Source organism: Podarcis melisellensis (assembly GCF_964234715.1).
Source record: "Podarcis melisellensis genome assembly, chromosome: 13".
In the NCBI taxonomy this organism is placed as follows: domain Eukaryota; kingdom Metazoa; phylum Chordata; class Lepidosauria; order Squamata; family Lacertidae; genus Podarcis; species Podarcis melisellensis.
In genome coordinates this window covers 2838979-2858046 of record NC_138545.1, presented here as the reverse complement: position 1 = coordinate 2858046, position 19068 = coordinate 2838979, and the positions used below count along the sequence as shown (strand labels likewise).

The 19068-nt window shown below is 47.3% G+C and overlaps 1 protein-coding gene and 1 long non-coding RNA gene across 3 annotated transcripts in view; one reads left to right on the top strand and one right to left on the bottom strand.

Moving 5' to 3' along the window:
* Positions 1-6833, bottom strand: part of FXR2 (FMR1 autosomal homolog 2) — a 32237-nt gene extending 25404 nt beyond the window's left edge. Inside the window, exon 1 of one of the 2 annotated variants that reach the window (XM_081886800.1) lies at positions 6472-6833. In XM_081886800.1, the coding sequence (XP_081742926.1) occupies positions 6472-6522 (51 nt within the window). In that variant the 5' untranslated portion in view covers positions 6523-6833. The remainder of the gene's footprint in view (positions 1-6471) is intronic. The other variant, XM_081886801.1, reaches the window with a different exon arrangement.
* The window catches only part of LOC309355952, a 100798-nt gene that overhangs the window by 31884 nt on the left and 49846 nt on the right, over positions 1-19068 (top strand). The window lies entirely within an intron of this gene.

The window sequence follows — 19068 nt, the reverse complement described above, 5'->3', positions numbered from 1 at the left end:
GTCAAAGCTCTCTAGAATGCATGGAGGTTGATCTGAGCCACAGTAACAGAAGCTCAGCTACAATGAAGAATGTAGATCAAGAAAGGTACGACCAGGGCCAAGAAGATGCCAGCGTGGCTAACAAGCAGCATCAAAGACTGAAGCCTTGTCCAAGTGAACACAAACTCTGGCAAAAGAAATGCAAGCAGACAATAAGGGATGCTTGAAGAATAACAACAACTGAGGAGCACATCACTAAACACATTAAGACCACCAATACACAGTTATTCAAAAACATTAGAAATATGTAGGAAACCAGCTAGGGAGGTGGTGGGTCCTTTGGACGACAAGCAAGTCAAAGGAGGAAAGGGAGATTACAGAGTCCATTCTGTATACTTGTCTTTGCAGAGGAAGATATGGAGCAGGTCCCTGTGCCTAAACTAACTTTCACAGGAAAGAAATATGAGGAACTGAGGTGAAGAGGGGTCACAGGAGATGAGGTTGTGGGACTTAATGACAAATTAAAAGCCGAGAAATCACCAGGTCCAGATGGCAGCCGCTCAAGCATTCTTAAAAGAACTGAAACATGAAGCTACCAACCTGCTACAAAAAAAATATGCAACTTATCTCAAAGTTCAGCCTTGACACCTGACGACAGGAAAGTGGCTGCTGTAAGACAGATTTCTAAAAAGGGATCTAGGGGACCCTGGAAATTGCAAGCTGGATAGCTTAAGAACTGTGAAAAGCTGGTGGTAAACATGTTCTTTGAGAGTGTCCACAAGTACACGGATTTTCAAAAAAGCTACCGCTAAAAGCCCTCGCCCAAAACTCCTCATTAAACTCAGCAGTCATGGGATAAGAGCAGAGAGACCCTTTGGATCAGTAGCTGGTTACAGAAGAGGAAACAGAGTGTGGGAATAAACTGATTGCTCTCCTCATAGAAGGATTTAGAAATTGGGGTCCCCCAAGGGGTAGCAGAGACATCACCTTGCCAACAAAGGTCCGTATAGTTAAAGCTATGGTTTTCCCAGTAGTGATGTATGGAAGTGAGAGCTGGACCATCAAGAAGGCTGATCGCCAAAGAATGGATGCTTTTGAATTGTGGTGCTGGAGGAGACTCTTGAGAGTCCCATGGACTGCAAGAAGATCAAACCTCTCCATTCTGAAGGAAATCCGCCCTGAGTGCTCACTGGAAGGACAGATCCTGAAGCTGAGGCTCCAAGACTTTGGCCTCCTCATGAGAAGAGAAGACTCCCTGGAAAAGACCCCGATGTTGGGAAAGATGGAGTGCACAAGGAGAAGGGACGACAGAGGCCGAGATGGTGGGACAGTGTTCTTAAAGCTACCAGCATGAGTTTGACCAAACTGCGGGAGGCAGTGGAAGACAGGAGGGCCTGGCATGCTCTGGTCCGGGGGCCACGAAGAGTTGGACACGACTAAACAACAACAAGGATTGGTATTGGTCAAGACATAGTGGTGAGCTGTGAGGCAGCCAAGTCTGCTGAAGACACCATTTTTTGTGGAATTGCAAGGAACTACAAATGATCCAGCAGGGCCCTTCTTTTCGTTCTTAGGCATGAGACCTTGGGGAGGTTAGCTCGACAGAAATGTCATTCCTGTATTCAGAAGCTGCAAAAAAGGCAAATTCCACATTAGGGGTCATTAGGAAAGGGACTGAAAATAAAACTGCCAATATTGTAACAATGACATACAAATTTATGGTAACCGTACTTGGAATACCATGTACAGAAAAGTGCAGTGTGTATGTTGTAGAGCTGGACACGGTTCAGAAAAGGACACACAAAAGGATCAAGGCGTTTGAGAAACTCCTCTATGACAAAATGTTATATTTGGGTTTTTTCAGTTTAGAAAAAAAGGTGAGAATTGGGGGTGGCGAGTGATAATAGAAACTTGTACAATTATGTATGGTGAGAAAGGGGGGTAGAAAAATGGTTTTCTTCCTCTCGTAAGACTAGACCTCGTGGACATCCAATGAATCGGATTGTTGGAAATCTCAAAACAGCAAAGGAAAGTGCATAGTTAGAGCCAGTGTGGCGTTGTGGTTAAGAGCGGTAGTCTCGTAATCTGGGGAACCGGGTTCATGTCTCTGCTCCTCCACATGCAGCTGCTGGGTGACCTTGGGCTAGTCACACTTTTTTGAAGTCTCTCAGTCTCTCACAGAGTGTTTTTGTTGTGGGGAGGAAGGGAAAGGAGAATGTTAGCCGCTTGGAGACTCCTTCAGGTAGTGATAAAGCGGGATATCAAATCCAAACTCTTAAAACTTTGGAATTCACTCCAACAAAGTGATGGCCATGAACTTGGGGAGGTTTTAGAAGAGAATTAGACAAAAGGCTATCAACGGCCACTAACGATGAGGGCTACATTTTACCTCCAGTATCAGAGGCAGCAGGCCTCCTGAACTACCAGTTGCTGAGAATCACAAGTTCTGTTGCACTGGGCATCTAGTAGGCCACAGTGAGAACAGGACACTGACTCAGCTGGGCTCTTATGTTCTTAGAACAACTATTACTAGGGGCAGTTAAAAGTTAACAGGATGTAGTCAATTACCAGCGGCCAGGCAATACCGCCGTGTGTATTACTGCCTACGATTGAAATTCTGTCAAGATGCAAACTCTGTTAAAAAAGAAAAAAAGGCCAGCCCATTAACCTTACTCTTCAGGTAGAGTTACAACCCTGTTATTTTACTCTAGCTGGAAACAGCAACGCTAGAGATGTTCTACAAAGGACCACCAGTAGTGACTGGCGGGCAAAAGCTCACCTTTCAAATTCTAAGAAATAAGGTCTTCCATGAAAACCTTTGGGAGGCCCAGGAACACACAAAAGAATTGATTTGTGGCTTTTGCATTTGAAAACAAAGATGGAGTTACAGTAGCCAAGGAGCTGCAGAAATCTCCGAAGAGGAAGCTGCTGAAGTCGAAAGGAGGAAGAATATGGGCAAATTGTATACTTCAGCTTGGAAGTTAGTTAGCATACCCTCCCTTTATGGATGCAATTCTATAAAACGGGGTGTGGTGAAGAATATGCCATTGGCAGGAGGAACGTGCAGTCTTTAAAATCCTGTTCAGAAGCCCAGCACCTTTCCACAGAACGACACAACGCTTGGCTCGAGTAGAGTGTTCCCACTTTCTCCTCATTCAGCTTTCTCGCAAGTCCACTGGGGCACAAACGGCTTCCGGCAGCAGCCCCCACTTAAGCAATTGCAAGGGAGGTGCATGCAAACAAGCACTGCTGGAAGGAAGGATCTAGACAGCAAGGATTCCTCAATGAGAGACACCAGAGATGTAATGCTGCACAGATGCTTGTTGTACACTTGCTCCTCAAGCCATTTGAGCCAGTTACTTAAGAGTGGATGTTTGCAGAAACTGACATCACCTGAGTCCCTAGGAAACACAAACTGCCTTTTACCAGGAGACACTATTGGGTCTGCAAAGCCCAGCATACTGTCTGCTCTTACTGGCCCCAGGGCCAAAATGTACTTTCTGTCACCTGCGGCCTGATTCTTTTAAACAGAGACATCAGGGATTGAGCTAGGAACTCCTGCATGCAAAAACAGGTGCACTACCAATGGAGCTACGGTTTAAGAACCCCACGTCTTCTGCAGCCCCAGTTTCCCAGGCTGAGAGTCTTTTGAGGACACGTAACATGATGTGTGTTTCCTGGTGGCAAAAATGTTATGCGATAAGGTAGGGTTATGAGTTTAAAAATAAATTACTTGATAAGGAATCTATGGAGATGCCACAGCAAAGAGCACGCAAACGGGCTAAAAATAACCCACTCCATTACGGGAGAAGAGGATTAGCCCCTCAAATATTTCTATGTCTCTCATTATTCTTATTACTGTTACTGATTAAATTTGTATACCGCCCTTCATCCGAAGATCACAGGGCGGTGCACAACATGAAAATACAAAATGGGAACACAAAAGACATAATAAAACAAAAACATACCAGAAACCCCCCTTCCACAAACACATTTTAAAAGGCCACAGAATGCTAACCAGCCAAAGGCCTGGTTATAGTGAAAGGTTTTTCCCTGGTGCCTCAAGATAAGTAATGAAGGCGCCAGGCAAACCTTCACGATTCACGGCCATCTACTGGTTGTGACTCCATGCTGAAGTGGGAAGTCTAAAATTAGCAATAGACAATACACTGAGCCCCCACCTCACAACCATGTGATTAGGTTACAAAATTCCCCGAGGCCTTTCTAAACAAGCCATCGCTTCCCACTACAGAATAGGGACCAGAGACGAAACATCACTCCTCCACACAGGCCCAGTAGAGCTTGGCAGAATTCATAATCTCTCATACCCTAGATATCTTGGGCTTCCTCCTTATCTATGTTTGGCCCTTCATGTTGGGCAAAGCAGCATTCTTGACAACTAGGTTCAGTGACGATGAAAGCCTCAACTTCTAGAGAGACTGGCATTCCTGTTATCACGTTGAAGGGAGAAAAAGCCCTTTTCCAATATGAAAAAAAGGTGTGGATCAGGAACTGACGAGCCCACTGGAGCCTGGGAACAGCTTGTTGGTCCTAGAGACACTGAAAGTTACTTGGGAAACTCAAGTCTTGCTACAATGAAGAACTGCTTTTAGCCCACTAAAGGTAATTCCACTGAGCATGACTGGATGCTCAAAAGCAGTAAACTGCAGGCCTTGAATCTGGAAGGCAGGCTGAGATCTCAGCTGGGCCCAGCCTTGTGCAAGCAGGATGGACGATTAATTTCCCATCGGAACTAATCAGGGAACTGCATATATAAAGTAACTCAGCATTTTATTATAGCAAGACAGGGTGACAGTAATCCTACTGATGGGAGAGACCCATTACTCCACTTGCCTTGTAACACATTTGAAAGCACAAACAAATGAAGTTGTCTCCTATTGCACCAAACCACTGGCCCTGTATGGTCCATTATGAGACCAGGCAGAGGGTCTTTCCTTCGCTGCCCTACCTGAGGCCCTTTTAGCTGGAGATGTCAGGCATGGAACGTGGAAATTAATACTCCCACCACTGAACAGTGGTACTTTCCAAGGGGAGTCTATTTCCTCCCTATTTTAACAGCACCTGCTTCGTAAAGATACAGAGTCATTCCCTATAAGGCAGGAAGTTACTTTAAGGAGGGGTGGAACTGGAGCACCTTCCTTATAAATACATTTACTTGCAGCACCTGGGCGGAAGCAGCACTTTGGGAGGGAAGAGCCGCAAGTCAGAAGGAACATGTGTCAGTGCCAATCAAGCAGCAAACAGATACAGTTACAAGATCTCCCATCTTTATTTCCTTACACAATAAAGGAGCACTAAACTCCACTGCACTGTGATATAAATATATTTCTGCCTGCTGGATGGCTGCTGACTAATACGCTCATGGCATTTCAAGGTACTCTGTTTTGGAGGGAGTACCTTACCAGGAAAGGCAGGCTTTAGAATGTAGGGAAGGGACTCCAAAGATGTGCCTGATAGGGGAAACTAAAATAAAAATAGCAGGTAAGTGCAACATGAGGCTCAAGTGACACAAGAGACCCCTCCTTCCCTCCAGCCCAGCCTGTCCATGAGATCAGGCCTTTGGAAGGGAGCAGAGGTCTCTGTTAAACTGATCCCCGGCATTGCAAAGCCATGACATGAGCGCTGCACTGGACTCAACCCTTCTAACCCATAGACGCTGACCCCACTCGCAAAGCAACCCCAGGCTACACTCCCACCCAGCCCCATGATCTGCAACACACGCCCAAACCATGGCCCTGCCTCTTAAGCCTGGAGGCCCAGATATTTCCCCCCCCCCGCCCCACAAATGGCTCTCTGACCCCTTCAACCCCACGCCCCGGGGGGGGGAGTCTCCTTTGCAGAACCCCGAGCAGCCCTGGCTTCCCCCTTTGCAGGGGCTTCACTTTCCAGAACCCCACCTTCCTCTTAAGCCCCCCCCCAAAGATGCCCTCCTCGCCCATGCCCGCTTTTGCAAAAGCCACCCGACAGAAGAGGAGTCTCCCCCCCCATATTTCAACCCCGCCCCACAACGGGCCCTCTGACCCCTCCAACCCCACGCCGGGGGGGGGGGGAGTCTCCTTTGCAGAACCCCGAGCGGCCCTTGCTTCCCCCTTTGTAGGGGCTTCACTTTCCAGAGCCCCCAAACCCACTTTCCTCTTAAGCCCCCCCCAAGATGCCCTCCTCCTCTCCCCCTTTTGCATAGCCCCTAGAAAAGCCACCCAACAGGAGTCCCCCCCCCAATATTTCAACCCAGGGAGCTACAAAACGTACCGGATTTTGGGGAGGGGTTGGAGTTGAGACAGACACCCCCCCTGCCTCTGGGCTCCCCACCCCTCACCCTGGGGGGAAGGCCCGGGCGCCCAGCGTGGCCACCGCCCCCCCGCCTCGAAGCCCCTCTCGCCCTCCCCGGGATCTCCATGGCAACCCCCGGGCCCCGCCCCCCCACCCCCGGTCTCCACGGCAACGCCTGTCCCCGCACCCCGGCCTCCTCACCTTGTAGAAGGCCCCGTTGGAGCCCCGCACCTCCACGGGCAGGCCTTCCATGGGCCCCGCGGGGGACGAGGGGGAGGGAGGGGCGGCCGCCGCCAAGGAGGGGGAAGGAGACGGGGAAGCGCCGCCCCCCCGGACACCGACGCCGCCGCCGCCGCCCCCCCGCGGTTGTGGTGCCGCCGCCGCCGCCGCCGGTGGGGGGATGGGGGCGGGGCGGGGCCCGGCCTCCTCCGGCTCCGCCACCGTGACCGGCCCCCAGCCGCGGCCTGGCGCGGCCCGGACTCCGCTCTCGGCCTTCCGCCGCTCCTCCTCCGGCCTCCTCCTCCTCCTCCTCCGGCTTCCCCGGCGCCGCCGAGAGCGAGAGAGGGAGAGAGAGAGAAGGAAGGAGCGAGAGCGCGCGCGCGCGCCTCTGAGGGAAGGAGGGAGAGCGAGCGAGACTTCCCCTCACAGAGAGAGAGAGAGCGAGCGAGAAGGAGCGCGCGCGCTGCGCTCCGCCCCCTCCCTTTCGCCGTGCGTGCCTCTGCGTACGCTGCGCCGGAGGAGGAGGAGCCTTTAGGACCACGCCCACCGCGCGCCGGAGGCTCCAATCCCCGAGCGCCTCCGCCGCCTTTGGCCAATCGCCGGCGAGCGCTCGCGCCGAAAGGCGGGGAACAGGAGGGAGGAGCCTGCTTGTGACTCTTTCTATCTCTCTCTCTGCGCCGCCACTCAAACAACTTCTCTTGTTTCTCCTCACGCCCGCCTCCCCTCCCCCTCTCTCCCAAGCAACCAATGGAAAAGCGAAGGGCGGGGTTTGCCGAGACGCCAATCACAGCGCCGAGGCGCAGGCGCGGCAGGCTTTCCGAGCGTTGGCCAACCCCGGGGCAGAACTCGAGCGGGTCCCGCCTCTGCTGGCCAATCATATCCTCCCCTCCGGAATAAGCACCGCCCCGCTTTTTAACAGTATTCTCGAACTCGCGGGCGTCTTCCCCTCGAGCGTCGCTCAGCGTCCTGCGCTGTGGGGGCCCCGCCCCTCTTCCTCGGAAGTGCCTATCGCATGCAGGGTCCCGCCCACAAATCAGGCGCTCCCTTTCCTTGATTGGATTTCTCTTCATGTCAAATCGATAGGGCGGTAATATGAGGGGAGAGGAGCCCTTCCCCGCAACTCGGCCTTTGGCCACGCCTACATCCTTCAGTTGACCAATAAAATTAGACCCCCGCCTCCTTGGTCTAAGCTTCTCGAATGTCAGTCACGAGAGGCAGGTGCTGTTATCCCGCCCCTTTCCTCAGAGCTGCGGGTTCGCGGCCCTCGCGGCGCTAATTTGAGTTTGAGGGAAATAATGATGATTACTATTAATAATAATACTAATAATTATTATGATTACTATCATTGAAGAAATAAACTTAGTATATTTTACCTCAGCCTTAAACGCAATAAAGACTTTTTTAAAAAAATTATATTTATTGAAGTTTTAACAATAAACTCAACAATAACATTAACAATAACAACAAAAACCACTACACACTACACAAATACAAAAAAGAAAAAATACAAAACAAGAAAGAAAGATGAGCAAAAAAAAAGCACATAAAATTATACTTTCCAAAATGTCCTTTCATTAACTTGTTCCTTTGACTTCCTCTCGCCTCCCTATTTGCATTCTATTTTAATTTGTTGTTTTAGCAAATCCTTCTGATTTAACATTACCTGCTTTTTCATAATAATATATTACACACAATCTTAAAAACAGCTTATGCAAAAGTCAAATTGTTTAATACCAGTCTCTTTCTAAACTTCTTTAATTTTGCCATATTTCTGTAAATAGTCTTTAAATTTCTTCCAATCTTCTTCCACCGACTCTTCTCCCAGGTCTCGAATTCTGCTGGTCATTTCTGCCATTTCCATGTAGTCTATCATCTTCATCTGCCAATCTTCCCGGGTGGGTAAATCTTGTGTCTTCCAATGTTTTGCAATAAGTATTCTTGCTGCTGTTGTAGCATACATAAAAAAAGTTCTATCCTTCTTTGGCACCAATTGGCCGACCATGCCCAGGAGAAAGGCCTCTGGTTTCTTCAGGAAGGTATACTTAAATACCCTTTTAATTTCATTACAGATCATTTCCCAAAAGGCCTCGCAATAAAGACTCTTAGGGTACTCCAGTATGTATTCACCCCCTCAGAAATCAATATTAAATTATTGGGACTCCTTAATAGTCAAAATATTAGCAAGCCTGTTGAAAGGTCTCTAATAAAACGAAGAAAAATCCAAACAGCACTGTTGTCGACTGTGGGATAACGCCACACCAAGAGAGCCACATCAAAATGATGCGAAGCCAAAGATGTTAAATTATTTTTGTATGCCACAGCTGCTGCTTGAATTTTATTAGCTAAGAATTGGAAAACACAATGTAGCAGGAAACACCCCCCCCCATCATTCAGTTTGTACAAACCACACACACACACACAAACACACACACTACATACGCTACGCTTCTGTTATAAATTCATAGAAAATCAACCATGCATCGGATCTGCACTGTTCCACTTTTATTTTACTCCATGAAGGAAGGACTACAAAATGGGGAAGGTTTGATACAGGGCAGCCATAATCCCTTGAGCATATCAGCATATCCACAGGAGCCCTGCCCAGTTGCTATGCCAACCCTGATGGTCCCAGACAGAAGACCATCAAGATCACAAAGTTACAGGTAGGTACAAAACAAAACAAAACAAAATTCATTCCAGTAGCACCTTAAAGACCAACTAAGTTAGTTCTTTAAGGTGCTACTGGAAGGAATTTTTTTTGTTTTGTTTTGTTTTGTTTTGACTATGGCAGACCAACACGGCTACCTATCTGTAACAGGTAGGTACAGTTACAGATAGGTAGCCGTGTTGGTCTGCCATAGTCAAAACAAAAAAAATTCTTTCCAGTAGCACCTTAAAGACCAACTAAGTTAGTTCTTGGTATGAGCTTTCAGGTATCTGAAGAAGTGTGCATGCACACGAAAGCTCATACCAAGAACTAACTTAGTTGGTCTTTAAGGTGCTACTGGAAAGAATTTTTTTTGTTTTGAAGATCACAAAGAACTTGCATATGGGAGTGGATTCAGCACGGACTGGAACAAAGGACAATGATCAGATCTTCCCTCTGGGGCAGGAAACTGCAAACTCCCCTTTGTCACCTGGAAAGTACTCAAGGGGGAACCAGCCAGGTGACAGGACACTCAGGTTACCACCACAACTCCTCCCTCAACCCCTCCTTTCTGTGATGTATGCATGATGTTTCTGGGGGTGGGCTTGATCTAGAGGAGGGGAATTCCAAAAGTTTTTATAAGACCTTGCATACCATTTTTCTGGGTCTTTCCTCTCACCTGCAAGTGAGGGGAGCACCCTGTTGCAACAGTCTTTCTTCAATAAAGGCCAAGCCTACAGGCTGCTGATTTGCTCCAATTTACTCTGGTTGGTGTCTTTACTTTTTCTCCAAGGGAGCCCTCAGATTTTTTCCAGTAACAACAAGAAGTACCAACAGTGGAAGATTGGCAGATGAAGATGATGGACGTGACTGCAAGAGTCCGTGACCAGAAGGAGGAGGACTACCAGGAAGAATGGATGAAATTTAAAGACTATTTACTTAAATATGTTAAGTTAAATTAATTGGAACTGCTTGCAAATAACAGATAGGCTTAGGATTTAATTAGGTAATGTGGTGAATTAATATGTTTAATACTGAACTGGAAAGGGGGAAAAAAATTTAAGTGCTTTAGTTAATTTCATAAGAATATTGGTTTTGGAAAACCGTTAAAATGAAATACACTGAAATTCAACCAGGGGGAAACAAGGAAGTCCCTTAATGTTACTAAATTTGGCTTAAATACGGTTGAGATTTATGTTTGTGTATTTGTTTGTTTCAAAAACATTTTGGAAAATCAATGGAAAAAGATTAGGGGAAAAATGATGTGAAGCCAAAACACAAATGGCTGTTTCGCAAGGCAACTTTGCAAAATACCACGTATTTCATAACAGATATTTTGGGAGCTGATGTATAAGAGGTAAAGAGGACCCAAAAATGGCAACTGTGGGACTCTTAAAACCAAATAGCCACAATGTCTCCTGTAACATTTGGAATTTACCTCACACAAAATGGCAGCCGTGGACATTTATGTGGCCCCCCAAATGGATCTCCTTTACGGTTTTGATCTATGGGCTATTATTAAAAAGAGGCTGCATTTTAAATTGTATTTTTAACCTGTATTTTAAATCCCCCCCCCATTATGTTTTTATTATAATTTTACTGGTGTTAGCCGCCCTGAGCCCAGCTCTGGCCGGGGAGGGCGGGGTATAAATAAAATTTTATTTATATCATTATTTATGTGTGATTCCACAGTAGGGAGTGAGCCAGACCTCTGTCAGACATTCCTGAAGGACGTCTTAAGGCAGGGCATTTGTCCACAACCAATTTTTTTTTTTTTAATGTGCAAAATACCACAAAACCTTTGCTACGTCACCCATATTTTCTCTTCAGAACATCAAATTTTGGTGGTTTCATCTTTAGAAGCCTAACAGCAGGAATTAAGATTGCCGGAAGAAATAGCAACAACCTCAGATATGCAGATGACACAACCTTGATGGCAGAAAGTGAGGAGGAATTAAAGAACCTTTTAATGAGGGTGAAAGAGCTCTTTATTCAGCTCATAGTAGTGAGGAATGAAAGTTCCCCCAAAATATCTGCTTTATATACATTATTTACACAATGGGCTGCACGTAATTGGCTAATTCTGGGATTCTCCTGTCGGCCAATCAGGTTGCGGATTCACTTCCACCTGGAGCTGGATTGGGTGGCTCCTGCAGACCAATCATACTGCTGCATTGTTCTAGGACCAATCAGACTGCTGCATTCTGGACCCTATTGTTCTAGGACCAATCAGACTGCTGCATTTTGGATCCTATTGTTCTAGGACCAATCAGACTGCTGCCTTTTGGATCCTATTCAACTCAGAACATAACAACAGGGAACAAAAGACTAGAAAACCAATCCAGTTGTGCTCTCCCGCAGAAGAGATCCCTTACCAAACTAGAGTTTCCTGCTTTGAAACAAAGTTTAGATAATGTTGTGTTTGGTGCGCTCTAGGTTTCATTCATTCATCCATCCATCCATCCAGTCCCTGTAAAGAAATAATAATAATAATAATAATAATAATAATAATAATAATAATAATCAGAGTCTGCTCCCAACTGAGTTGTTAATTAAGCATAAGCACTTTCGCCAGGGTTCTCCCAAATTCAGGAAACTTTTTCAGCAAGGGGCAACTCCGAATATACTGTATTTCAGACCTTGTTGTGGGCTGGAGTATATTTTGAAGAAGAAGAAAATGAACGAATTCCTATGTCCCACAAATAACCCAGAGATGCATTTGAAATAAAAGCACACATTCTTACTCATGTAAAAACACACTGATTCCCGGACCATCCGTGGGCCAGATTTGGAAGGCGATTGGGTCCGGTCCCCAGGCCTAAGGTTGCCTACCCATGTTCTAGAAGAAGAAGAAGAGAGAGAGAGAGAGAGAGAGAGAGAGAGAGAGAGAGAGAGAGAGAGAGAGAGAGGAAGGAAGGGAGGGAAGGGAGGGAGGGAGACTGACTTCAGGTCAAAACTTCTGACCCAGATGCTCCTGGTGATTAGCTGCAGCATATAAGTTGGCACTTTGCATGTACTCAAAGGTGCTCTCTCTTTCAGCATCCAGGCCATTGAAAACAGGCACGGGAACCATCTCTGGACACATACAAAAAACAAAAATCTCACTGGCCTCCTTCCCAAAGCCTAGAGCTCCATCTAGTGCCCATCGCTTCACACTGTGAGCTCCCTCTGGCTACTCTGGTGAATAAAGTTCCAGTGATGTCCAAACTTTTTCCAAAGAAGGCCAGATTTGATGAAACAGAACTGTTAGAACCCAAAACTAAGAACTTGTCAAAAATGTATAACTTGCTGTTGAAATGGAATACGCAGGATGAAACAGTTAAATCAGCTATGATCAAGTGGGCACAAGATATTGGTCATAACATTATGTTTGCTGACTGGGAACAGTTGTGGACCACCGGTATGATATTTATGGCATGTAATGCCTTAAAAGAAAATATTATGAAAATGATTTATAGGTGGTACATGACCCCAGTCAAGCTTGCAAAAATTTACCACTTGTCTGATAACAAATGTTGGAAATGTAAAGAAAATGAAGGTACATTTTTTCACCTTTGGTGGACGTGCCCAAAGATTAAGGCTTTCTGGGAAATGATATATAATGAAATGAAAAATGTATTTAAATATACCTTCCTGAAGAAACCAGAGGCCTTTCTCCTGGGCATGGTCAGCCAATTGGTGCCAAAGAAGGATAGAACATTCTTTATGTATGCTACAACGGCAGCAAGAATACTCATCGCAAAGTATTGGAAGACACAAGATCTACCCACCTTGGAAGAATGGCAGATGAAGGTGATAGACTATATGGGACTGGCAGAAATGACTGGCAGAATCCGAGACCAGGGAAGAGAGACGGCGGAAGAAGATTGGAAGAAATTTAAGGACTATCTTAGGAAACATTGCAAAATTAATGAAGGTTAGAATGATGTTGGTTTAGAAATTAAGTGGTTTCCAGCTGTAATGATTAAGTAAAAAGAAAAGAAAGGTTAAAAATTAAATGAAAATTAAGGGAGAGGATTTGCTGAATTAATAATTAGAAATTGGAATACAGAAAGGGGAGGTATGAGGAGGTCGGGGAAGTAAGTCATAAGAAAATAAGGGATTGAAATTATACTTGTTTTTGTTTGTGTTCTGTTTGTATCATTGTTTTTATTTTATATAATTTTTGAAACTTCAATAAATATCTTTTAAAAAACAACAACAGAAGGGTTTATGGGAGCCAGGAGTTCTGCCTGTCTCCAGCCTTTTGCAGGATGCAAGCTTTACTTCACGATCACAGGGCTCTCCATCTGAGCCAGACACACCCCAAAGCCCGGTGCCCTATTCTACCACCTCTCTCCAAGGCAGGTTGGCAGAGAGTCACACCAGCTGGCATGTGAGCCCAGGCACCTCCCCTTGACCTTCTCTTTGGCTGATCGCTTGCGCCTTTTTTTTGTCCCTTCTTACTGTAAAAACTCTTTACGGCTTTCCCCTAAACGCTGCCCGTAAATCAGGTGGTATTTTAGGGAGCCAGGCAGGGTGCCAGGGCAGGCAAGAATGAGCAGGAATGTGGCATCTTCCATGTCACCCCCCTCCTTGCCCCCGGGATTTCTGGTTTTTAAGCAACCTTTCTTTTCTTTTTCCCCTCTTCTTTTTTTTGAAGACCTTTGCACTTGATTCATTGCTGCTCGTCAGAAGATCCGTCACAAACTGAGAGCTTGCCATAGGGATCGGGTTGGCTATTGTGGAAACAGGATGCTGAGCTAGTTCATAAGCCTGTGGTGTGATCTAGCAGGTCTCTTCATAGGTTCACATGTCAGAACTTAAGAAGAGCCCTGGTGGATCAGGCCCGCAGCCCCTCTAATCCAGCATCCTGTTCTCAAAGTGGCCAACCCAATGCCCATTATGGGAAAACCTGCAAGCAGGATTCAAACACAAGAGCTACACTCTCCCCTCTTGCAGTTTCCAGCAGCTGCTATCCAGAAGCATGGCTGCCTCCAACTGTGGAGGCAGGCTATAGCTATTGATAGCCCTGTCTGCCATGAATTTGTCTAACCCCATGTAATAATAGGTAAAGGTAAAGGCAGTAGTGATGTATGGAAGTGAGAGCTGGACCATCAAGAAGGCTGATGGCCGAAGAATGGATGCTTCTGAATTCTGGTGCTGGAGGAGACTCTGGAGAGTCCCATGGACTGCAAGAAGATCCAACCTCTCCATTCTGAAGGAAATCAGCCCTGAGTGCTCACTGGAAGGACAGATCCTGAAGCTGAGGCTCCAGTACTTTGGCCACCTCATGAGAAGAGAAGACTCCCTGGAAAAGACCCTGATGTTGGGAAAGATGGAGGGCGCAAGGAGAAGGGGACGATGGAGGACGAGATGGTGGGACAGTGTTCTTGAGGCTGCCAACATGAGTTTGACCAAACTGTGGGAGGCAGTGGAAGACAGGAGGGCCTGGCGTGCTCTGGTCCACAAAGAGTCGGACACGACTAAACGACTAAACAACAACAAAGGTAAAGGACCCCTGACAGTTAAGTCCAGTCGTGAACGACTCTGGGGTTGTGGCGCTCATCTCACTTTACTGGCCGAGGAAGCCGACGTTTGTCCACAGACAGTTTTTCTGGTCATGTGGCAAGCATGACTAAGCCGCTTTGGCGAAACCAGAGTACAGTGGTACCTTGGGTTACAGACGCTTCTGGTTACAGACTCCGCTAACCCAGAAGTAGTACCTCGGGTTAAGAACTTTGCTTCAGGATGGGAACAGAAATGGCGGCACGGCGGCAGCAGGAGGCCCCATTACCTAACCACTTACCGAAGGCTGGCCCTTGAACTTCCTTTCAGGGCCAGAATTTGCTCCTGGAAGGAATTTGTGCAGTAGGAATAAACAGAAGTCACAGAAGAAAAGAGAAATCATGTAGGAAGAGCATACGCAAGGGCCTTTTGGCGGTTCCCTCCCTGAGAGAAGCAAAGCTACAGGGAACCAGGCAGAGGGCCTTCTCGGTGGTGGCACCCGCCCTGTGGAACTCCCTCCCACCAGATGTCAAAGAGATAAACAACTACCTGACATCTAGAAGACATCTGAAGGCAGCCCTGTTCAGGGAAGTTTTTAATGTGTTGCATTTTATAGTATTTTTAATCTTTGTTGGAAGCCGCCCAAATTATTATTATTGCTTCTGCCACCTCATCGCCTTCCGCAAACAGGAAACGATCTCGCTGTGCACAACCGTGTGGCCACAGCCAGCCACACTGCGGCGTGGCGTTACGTGACACCAGGCACTCGTGTCCAAATATTAACAACAAGCCTGTCGGAGTGATGGAGGTTGCTTTCCCTCCTCGGTGGGTCCCACGAACCCAGACTTCTCTGTCCTCCATCAGGCAGGAAGGGAAGAAAAATGGTGACGGGGGACAGAGCGATGGGATCAATGAGGCCTTTCACCCCCAAACTCCCATTTAGGCAGAAGCCTCCTATGACGCCAACCCAGTGAAGCCTGAATACCTCGGTTGGCAGGGGAACCACCAAAGTCTGGGCCAGGAATGCACCCTGGTGCCCCCTTCTGCAAGGATCCCCATTCACCGCCATAGAGGTTGTGAAGATGTGGGGGTCAAAGTATTTATTTTTAGCCTTCGAGCGGCCACAGAGAGCTGGGGGTGGAGGCAGGGGGATGAGTTGTGTCCTCGAGACACCCTTCTGGTGCAGACTACGTCATGCGCAGCCTTTCCTTTGTCTCTCCCCCCTCTCCCCCCCCCCCGGTGTGACTGGAAAGTGCTTGAAATCCCAAAGGACCCAGGAGCTTTGTTCCCAAGCCCCTTCCATGCAAGCCCACCCCCAAGCCCCGCTTGGGATATTAATCTGTGAAATTCACCTGTGGAACTGGCTGCCACTAGACGAGGTCAGGGCCGCAGGCTTGGCCACACCCTGGGAACAGCTTTGACCAGCCGGCTGAATGGAGGGTAGCTGATGGGTCGCAAAGCCTTGGGGAGCTGGGGACTTCCTCCGCAGGGAACACGGTTGGGTGGCCATCTGTCAGAGGATTCTTCAACTCTTCCAACTCTGCAATTCCATGATCTCAGAAGGTGGCGTCCTCTCCTTCGTCGGAGGTGTTGTAAACGAAAATCTGCCCTTCTTCCCTTATGGGGGACACAAGAGCCCTTCTAGAGTCCTTTGTAGGTTCTCCATCGGTCGGAGAAAAGAACAGAGGCCAACCAGAGAAAATTGAGAAGCAAAGCAGATTGTAAGCCTGGTCTTTATTGAACTGTTGCAACAGGGTGCTCCCCTCACACGCAGGAGGACGGAGGAGGACCCAGAACAAAATGCCCTTATGCAGTGGTACCTCGGTTTACATATGCTTCAGGTTACATACACTTCAGGTTACAGACTCCGCTAACCCAGAAATAGTGCTTCAGGTTAAGAATTTTGCTTCAGGATAAGAACAGAAATCGGGCTCCGGCAGAGCGGCGGCAGCAGGAGGCCCCGTTAGCTAAAGTGGTGCTTCAGGTTAAGAACAGTTTCAGGTTAAGAACGGACCTCCGGAACGAATTAAGTACTTAACCCGAGGGACCACTGTATAGACATTTTAAATTCCCTGCCCTGGAGCTCAAGACCACCCCTCCACACATCATACCTACATCACAGAAAAAGCGGTCTACAACAGAAATCCGAGTGCCTTGTTTTTTACCCTGTCTGGCAGGTTATCTGATAATGCCTTACCTGATTGCCTTTCCTGGTAGTCTGGCCATTCCTTTGAGATGGCGATTTCCCCATTCCTGAGACGATGGGAAGGTTCCCTCACCCGCTCCCTCCTTGCAGAGAAAACATTTGGTCAGCTTGGGAGTCGAAATGGTTTCAGGGGGGTCTTCCTGTGCTGCTCCAGACATGCGGTCCACATATCTATGTACAAGCTTGGTTAGTAAATTTATGAACATTTATTATATATGTATAAAATACCTTAATTTTTTTATTTCAGAGGTTTTCAAACAGAGGTTGGGATGGCTGATTATTCAGCTGTGATTTTTCCTTTGCAGGGGGTCCCCTCCAGCCCCACAGTTCTTCCATTCCGTGGGTCTTCTCCCGCAGAACCGTTGGTGAAATGTGTGAGAGCATGTGGGGCGGCGAGAGGCTGGGGCGCGCACGAAGAAGCTGCACCCACAGAATTCCCTCTGGGTACATGGGATGCGGGTGCCGCTATGGGTTAAACCACAGAGCCTAGGACTTGCCCATCAGAAGGTCGGCGGTTCAAATCCCCGCGACGGGGTGAGCTCCCGATGCTCGGTCCCTGCTCCTGCCCACCTAGCAGTTCAAAAGCACATCAAAGTGCAAGTAGATAAATAGGTACCACTCTGGCGGGAAGGTAAACGGCGTTTCCGTGCGCTGCTCTGGTTCGCCAGAAGCGGCTTCGTCATGCTGGCCACATGACCCGGAAGCTGTACGCCGGCTCCCTCGGCCAGTAAAGTGAGATGAGCGCCGCAACCCCAGAGTCGGCCACGACTGGACCTAATGGTCAGGTGTCTTATATTGTTTTTGTTTTGTTTGGTCTTAAATTGTTTTTGTTTTGTTTTGTTAGTTTAATGTTTTGGTGTTAGTGTTATGTAGTGTCTTTGTTTTTGTATTGTATTGTTTTGTTTAACTTTTTTTCCCCTTTGTAGTGTTTAAATTGTTGGGAAAGTAGTAAATATTATTTTTTTTTAAAAAGGGGTCCCTTTACCTTTAAATGGGGTGCAGGAGGCCTTTGGCGAGGGCAGTGGCGCTAGCTGGGCTCACTCCTGTCCCTTGCGCGACACCCGTTGCTGGGGCACCCATCTCGTCTCCCTCAGGAATGCCCATCTGCTCAGCTAAGCCCCGATCCTGAAGTGGGGAGGCCCCCTCTTTTGCGGAGCTGAGGGGTGGCGGTGTGGGCCCTGCCTCTGCTCTTGCGCATGATGGCCAGACAAAGCACCGCGTCCAAGGCAGGCCCTCAACGCACCTTAACAAGCATTAAGCCTCCCTTTTTAATTAGCTGCCTGAGCCGCTTAATCCTGGCTGATGCGGGGCCATTAATTAAGAGGCACAATGGTAGGGGAGGAGTGCCATTCTCCCCAGCGACGTCCCGGGTGTGCGGGCTCCCGCCTCGACCCTGCGGAAAAACCTCCACTTCCCCGGCTAATTGAAAACCCCACGGCTGCCTTCTTCGCAGCCTCCACTCTCTCCTTCAGAGGAGAAAGGTTGAGGCATTCAAATTTGCAAGCACCCAGGTCTACCTGTAGCTGGTTGAATGTCTGAACCCAGAACACGCTTGCCATCCTGGTAGAAAGAGGCAGGTTTGGTGCTGCAGGATCCTGTCCCGGGCCTGTTGCTGTTCAACAGCTTTATAAACAAACTTGGATGGAGTTACAGATAGGTAGCCGTGTTGGTCTGCCATAGTCAAAACAAAAAAAATTCCTTCCAGTAGCACCTTAAAAACTAACTTAGTTGGTCTTTAAGGTGCTACTGGAAGGAATTTTTTTTGTTTAAACTTGGATGGAGGAATTGATAAATAACAACAACAACAAATTATTTATACCCCGCCCATCTGGCTGAGTTTCCCCAGCCACTCTGGGCAGCTCCCAATCAAGTGTTAAAAACAATACAGCATTAAATATTATAAACTTCCTTCAGATGTCTTTTAAAGAGAAGATAGTGTGGCATCTGAATATAGACTGCATTTTTAATCAAGACTTATATTGGCTTATATCTTGATCAGGTTCCTAAATTAAATGGGCTTAGATTTTCAAAATGTTTCATGCCAGGCAGAAAAAACCTTGGCAAGAGGTTTTCTCCTAAGACAAGAGGGCCCCATTGATTTATGGTAGAAAAAACAATTCTCAAAGTCATAAAAAGGGAGAATTACATATGCTGCCCCAAGGCTGAAAAAACACTATTAAGAATGGGTAAATAAGTAAAATGATACCAATGGGCCTCACGTTAAACCTTGAGCTGAATT